Source organism: Montipora foliosa, chromosome 5 (genome assembly GCF_036669935.1).
Source record: "Montipora foliosa isolate CH-2021 chromosome 5, ASM3666993v2, whole genome shotgun sequence".
Taxonomy (NCBI): domain Eukaryota; kingdom Metazoa; phylum Cnidaria; class Anthozoa; order Scleractinia; family Acroporidae; genus Montipora; species Montipora foliosa.
In genome coordinates, this window is record NC_090873.1 from 36,988,787 (window position 1) to 36,995,996 (window position 7,210).

At 38.6% G+C, this 7,210-nt stretch overlaps 1 protein-coding gene across 1 annotated transcript in view; it reads right to left on the reverse strand.

The window, feature by feature from the left end:
• Nucleotides 1-6,967, reverse strand: part of LOC138002677 (uncharacterized) — a gene marked incomplete at its 5' end in the record, with an annotated part of 25,711 nt that extends 18,744 nt beyond the window's left edge. Inside the window, one exon of the mRNA XM_068848677.1 lies at nt 6,824-6,967. Coding sequence (XP_068704778.1) covers nt 6,824-6,967 — 144 coding nt within the window. The remainder of the gene's footprint in view (nt 1-6,823) is intronic.
• Between the last annotated feature and the right edge of the window lie 243 nt (nt 6,968-7,210).

Genomic DNA, 7,210 nt, shown 5'->3' on the forward strand with positions numbered 1-7,210 from the left:
ACTTTGCTTTGTATAGCAGCTGTATATCCTTTCCATACGAAGCTATCTCTGTCATTGATGGCTTTGAACAAGTCGATGAAGGCGTCGCTGGTCTGCTGATCTTTTCATGGCAAGGCAACAACCCTTCTACAAGTTTCCTAAATTTGACACGCTTGCCAAAAGTTTGAAGTCCCAGTTTAACGAATATTTCATCCTCGTCGTTTTTTTTAATCAAGCGTATTAGCGCATCTCCATTTATTTCTTCATCTGTTAATAAAAAGTAACTTACATTTGTAAAATTGAAGATCGATTTCCTGCGACAAACAACATCGAAGCCACAGCCGTAGAAACGAACGAAACCTTACCTTTGAAATTTTTCGCTATTTCTGCAGAGAAGTTACTATTTACAAAACATTGAACATCTCCTTCAGTCCAGGTGTCCAACGGTTTATCTAATTCAGCTTTCTCATTAGAACGATCATCACTACTGCTAGCTCTCGCCGCCATCGCCTCGAGCAGAGTGGCGCGAACATCTTTTCAGTTGTTTGTCACATCGCGCATGTGACTGGTTGACTAAACTTCGGTACCAGTTTTCTTTCGGTTGCCATTTGCCAAGATGGCGGGCACAATGGGGAAAAAGAGAACTTGCACAAGTACATTTGAGTTCATTTCTTGGGATCGAGTCGATATTGTGGCTTGTTCTTGTCCGGACAAGACGTATTTGCATGTTCATTGTCCGTGTGAACAATGTGAGGGAAAAGCAACCTCAAGAAAAGTGGAGATGGAGCACTGGAAACGCAGTCAATTGTTGCGCGTAAAACGTGTAAAACGAGATGAAAGCTTACATGTACATGAAAGCGACACGACTTTTAGTAATCAGGAACAAGAAACCCCTCAGGAAAGCAATTTGGATCTAAGTGAAGAAGAAAGGTATTTTTCTGTTGACAACGACACTCCCGAAACTCTTGAAGAAATAAGTGATAGCATAGATAGCTCAAACAAAGATAATTTGGATGAACATGATGATATTCCAACCAACTGTTTAGATAAAACCATAGTGAAAGCAGTTGTCAAAGCTATGCAGATAATGGAGAATACAAAAGCTTCTCAGAACAGTTTTCAAGACATACTTGATTTTGGAAAAGAGTTATTCTGTGAGGGCCTTGGAGAAGAATGTGATATGGACATTGTTAACTCTGTCTGGCCAAGTAGTTGGGAGGAAGCTCAGGTTGTACTTCGTAGAGTTGGATATGAGAATCCTCAAGAATACTATGTTTGCTTTTGTCGAAAAAAGGCCAGACGTAGAAAATCAGGAGAGAAAAAGCATGTTTATAGTGGAAAATGGGATATAATGCAAGACAAGAAGCAAACATGCAAACACTGCGGAAGGAAGGGAAAAATCAAGTACTATTATCTAGGACTGGAGAACAAAGTAAAGCTTTGGTGTAGTGACGTGGAAATGTGTCAGAAAATAATGTGAAGATGACAATGAAATACATTTCTTGCTCAAAGAAATTTGGGATGGTGAGCGTTTTTCCGAGCTATCGTGGTTTTGGAACCCTGATGCTGGTTGGACATTACCAGCTAAATGCCCTGAAAGCGGTTGCAGTGGTGTCATATCTTCTTGTGACATTGAGACTGCGCCAGCTTGCGAAGGAACAAATGACAAAGTCCTTGAATGTCCCAAATGTTACAACACTTTTACTCACAAAGTGAAACATGCCAAGGGAGACCCTCGCAATTTGGCATACATTGGACACTGGGATGGCTGGTCACCCTACAAAAGTGGAAATCATAAATGTGGTGCTATTGAAGTTTCTATTGCAACTATGAGTAAACTTGAAAGATGCTCAGTTGATGAGGTGTATGTCACTGGGTTTGTACCAAGCAATCTAGTACCAACAGACAACCCAAATGCTCTTGATCCATTTCTTCATCCTCTTGTACAAGAAATCAAGGATGGGTTCATTGATGGGTTTGAAGTTGAACATAAGGGTGGCTTACCAGGATTCCAACCTGAAAAGGTTGTAATAAGACATTTATTGCTTTGTTGGACAGGAGACTACCCTGCACTTTGTGAAGTTGGGAAGTTCCTAAATGGTGGAGTGTCACCATGTAGAAGGTGTAAGCTTAAAGGGGCAAACCTTCCTGGTGCAAATCACTACCAGAAGTATTATGGCAACTGTAGGTATCATGCTAGGTACCCATGGGAACAGAGAATATTAGAAAGTGAAGTTACTGTCATGGGCAACATACAACGTGAAGAAAGAAAAACTGTGCGCAAGAAACTTTCATCACAAAATGGTTACACAGGACTCTCTGTACTACATGAACTTAATCCCCTCTATGGTTTTGATGTCATTAGAGACCTTGTTTATGACATTCATCACAACTTACCTCTTAACGTAGTTAAAAACCAGGTTGATAGATTAGTCGAAATTGGAATTGTAAACTCAAATCAAGTGGAGCAACGCATACAGAAAATTCCTTGGACCAATCAGTTTACCTCTGGACGCCAACCAGTTGGCTTCCATAGTCGAAGAGGACACTGGAAGGCCGAAGAGTATGTGAAATTCGCTTTTCCTGCTTCAGAAGTAGTTTTGGATGGATTACTTCCTGAGCGTGAATTTGAAATTTGGACAAACATTGCTAGATTGACAGAAATGCATTTCTATTCTGGACGTTTTGGATGGTCACCACAGGAAATATCCAATAGTTATAAGTTGAGTGCAAGATTCAACATTCTGGTTGAAGAAGTTCAAGGACTTGGTATGTGTGTTGTGACAAATCACAACTTGCTTCACATACCAGAAGATATAAAGCGTTTCTCCAGTACTGACAATTTCTGGTGTTTTCCATTTGAGAGGGCAGTAAAAAAATACACTTCAAGGTCCAGCAACTGTAAACACATTGAGGTGACTTATGCAAAGGCTGAGACAAGAAGGGAATTTCTTAAAGCTAATCATATCTCTATCAGTGACCCTAAAACTGTGCATGACACTGCTATCGTGGATCATGACAGGGTAGGTTGCCATCTGTTGTAAATATATTTTTGTTTTCAGAGCATGAACATCAACCCTGGGCTTGACTACCAATGTCAAACATTAAAGTAATTATGTAATTACGGCAGTCAAGCCCATTGTTACTACCAGTAATCATGTACCTTATTACAATAATAATAATTTTCATGACAACAAAGTTTCACCTTTTTTTTTTCTTAGGCATGATTTAAAAAATGGGTCACAAATTCTCCAAATTCCTGGCAATTTTGTGTTGCAAAATATCAAAAATAAGCTGTTATGAAATTATCCTGCAAGTGCACAACCACAATAACTTTTACATTTTTGGGCTGTTTCCTCAGGGTAAATAAATTAGATTTTAAAGATATTTTCCTGCCTCCTTACAAACCTGTAATACCACAATAATTACTTAAATAATTTCGAAAATATGTATCACTAGCAGGTAAAACGTGGAATAATTTTTACATGATATATAAAAAATTAAATCCCATAAAGTGATGTGTGTGCCATGATCACCATCTACTTGTAAATTTATAGACACTTGCTTATCTCTGGCTCAGGAGTAATGTTAAAATTTTGAAATGCTGAGGTTAGTTTTATACATGTGTACACTTTATAGTTTATTGGCTGCATAACAAGCATTTTTATTTTATATTTTTTTTAATAGCTTGTTGCAAGTTCCGAGAAAGCTGCACAAAAACTGGCCAAAGAGGTTGATTCTCCTGACCGATATAATTCAGGAATGCTCATAGGAAGCTGCAAGAAAGTGAAAGTTGAAGAATTGTCCCAGGCAGATATTGAAGCCATTGCATACTGTTGTGTGGTTCCTGAAATGCAGATATCAAGAGTATCAGTGGTAATGAAAAGAGCTTACCTACCTAAAATAGGCCATGATGGACTGATGATCAAACAGGATGAAACAGTAATTGCAGTAGATCCAGGAATAGGTGAAAGGGTTGTTGTCATTGAGAAGTTTCTCAGCATTTTGGCTAATAACCAGTACTACTCATTACTGAGAGGAAAAATCTGTCATGAAGTCATGGAGGAAGGTGTAGTCCAGACAAAGTTCTGGAGTGGATTTCTTTTGGTTCAAAAACCAACTGAAAACATTTTTTTGAGGCTAAGTGAAATCAAGCGTAAAGTGATGCTATACCCAAATGATGGCGAGGAAACTTTTGTTGTCCTAGACTATTCCCGCCCTACTACTCCCCATTATACACCTGTTGTTCCGTGTTTTCCAGAAGTAGATGATGTTGTTCAGGTACTTGGGGAGGAGGAGGAGGAAGAGTGGTTTGGGCAAGTCAGATCTGTTTCAGTAAGAAACCAAACTGCTGAGGTACAGCCTCTTACTGCCTGTGCAAGATGGCCAGATCGAAACCGATATGTGCGAGACAGGAGGCTACGGATGTCTTCTGAAAATGTTCACTGGAACAGTATATTACAAGTGGCAAAGGGCAGGTGGCTTTCTGGGAGTTGCTGGGAGTGGCTTTCATGAATATTGCTCTAAGAAAAACTTTCAACTTCTTGTCCATTTGACTTCTTACAGAACACTAACAAGTGGAGAAAAAACCCTGTGTTTACTGTTATTATTAATTTCTTTAGTATGGGGTTGACATCATTAAGTTAATGAGAAAATCTGATTAATTCAAAGTAGTCCATTTGAGAGAGAGCAAACACTGATACTCCAAACTATATGCAATGTTTATTCACTGATAGAATCATGATTAACTCTTTTTTTTTCTCAGAGTTAAACATACATTCTTTATGTTACACATTTCTAATTTTTATTTCTGTGGGCAAAATCCTGTGTTGTAACCAGTCCAATAAAAAGTCTTCAGCAATATGGGAATTTGCAATTTATTACCCAAGTTATACCCAATTTCATCCAGTCTAGAAAGGCCTGGGTCTATGTTGGGAAATGCTTCATAGTTATAAATGAAACACCAACATTGCCCCAAATACACCCCGAAACAAATGATGTGCATTTCAATGAATCCCCAGTTTGACCCACATTGGGGTCTACTGGTTCCAAAGTAGCCCCATTGTGGAATGTATTTCTCGACTTCACCCAAAGCTATACCCAATTTCATTTACAGAAGGACATAAGTTTGGCTTTAAATTGGGAAATACTCATTGGGAATTGTGAAGATGACTTTCTTCACAAAGTTAACACCCAATATTGCCCCAAATAAAACCCAATTTCACAAATTGGGAATTATCAAATCCCAAGTTTAAACCAAGTTTGACCCTAGTTGGGAATTAACCAATCTTTCCTGTGCTACTTTGTTTATTTTTATTGCCACCGTGTCCGAAATCTTAAATTTCCGTTGTTTTTGTGCTTGCTTTCTTGTTTGCTAGTGATAGTCTTCTGCTGTTTGTGCAATGTACGAACTTACTGTACGAACAACTTTACAAGTCGTACGCTTACTTCTGAATACAGTCATTCTCCCATTTACTTGTGATTTGACGTCCTCTATGTGCTGTTCTTTGGTGTGCTAAGACTAAGAGTGTGGTAGAGTTTACTCTTTGAGATAACAGTTTTTCTGTCAGGTGTTTGCAGTTTTCGGAGCAACTTCAGAATACCCCGCCACAGCTAACCACTATTGTTTCCCATATGCGGCATCTTTTGAAGAACGAGACTTAATACAATAGGGCCTATTCTTATTCAATGAAATGCAAATAAGTGGCAGGGCTTTCTGAAGCTTAGCCCAGTTTTCCTTGGTGGTATGTCCATTTCTTTCTTTGCAATGTCTTTAGTTATGACTGAGATAGTTTGCCTTCCGTTTCTCTCGAATCACTACTCAATTTTTCACTTTGAATTTTCAAGTATTCCATTGCTTCATTGTAAAATTGATCTTCGATAAACATGGTTAGTTGTGATGTATTTCGCTTCTGCTTTTGCTTAAAGTCATCTAATCTTTGATAAAATATTTCGTGTGATACACACTGCATTGTCGAGATGTTTTCTTCTAACGAAACTGCCTTGGTCTAAATATGAATAAATTGAAGTTTGGACCGAGAGTGGCCTGGGATGAATAATAAAATATTTGGACAGAGAGTGGCCTGGGATGAATATTAAAATATTTAATTATAAATTATCATGGTAAGTTTGCATGATCTGCTTGTGTGGTCAAGTGGATAAGAGAGTGGACAACAGATCCAGAGGTAGGGAGTTCAAGTTCCGGTGAGTAAAAAAGGAAGTCTTGAGTATACTGTGTAGAGTCTGTCAAAGAGGGAGTGGGCATAAGGGAATGCAAGGAGGGGGGCCACCTGGAAAATAAGGGGGGATAGAACTGTGAAAGAAAGGGGGGTGGGATAGAAGTGATAGAGAAGATGAGGGAAGGGGAGGAAAGTAGAAGAAAAGAAAGAAATAACGTTTTCCTTTTTAGACCCCCTAAAAACCACGCCCCTGTTTTTTAACTACACCCAAAAAAAAAAAGGAAAATCCCTTTTTTAGACAGTTGATAAAAATAAACCAGTACAGTTAAAATTGTACAAGTTCAATATATTTTGTACCAGTTCAATATATTCTGTACCAGTTCAGAAAAAATTGTACCAAAGGAACAATTTGTACTAACACATATACATGTACACGTAGTGTACCTCTTGTGTCTGCCATAAGAAAACGTAGTTTTATCCGCGTAAAATACCCGACTTCCCGAATAAAATTGCAATTTTTGTTTTGCCATATTCCAATTTCCTAAATCCAAATCTTCCACACTCTCTCAATTTACAAAGGGCTAAAATGTAATGAGAAAAGTTTTTACGAGCTTAAAGATTTACAAAAGAAATACCAGTGAAGTCACCCATCAGGTTAAACTCACCACTTGCGTTCCATTTTTATATGTGAAATTACTCCAAGATGCTCCATCGGACGAGAAAGAGAGGTAAAAGTCGATAACCCATGCAATACCGTCAACATCACCTTGAGTCTCCACAGCACAGACTTGGAACAGTCCTTTCAAAGTCTATCTGGAGCCAATCAGAAACACTAGATGATAATCTCGCTGCCCAGCCACCACCTCTCGTATCATTGAGATGTCCGTAATGGGGTAACCAATAACTGGAATAATTCGAGGAGGCAGTCATCTGATCGTCACTAATTATACTTGGATTAGCCACACCAACGGCATGATGGAAGCAGGCTGTAAAACAAGGATAAGACAGAAGGTTAAAGGTATTACCGTGTCCTAGAAACAAGGAATGGGGAT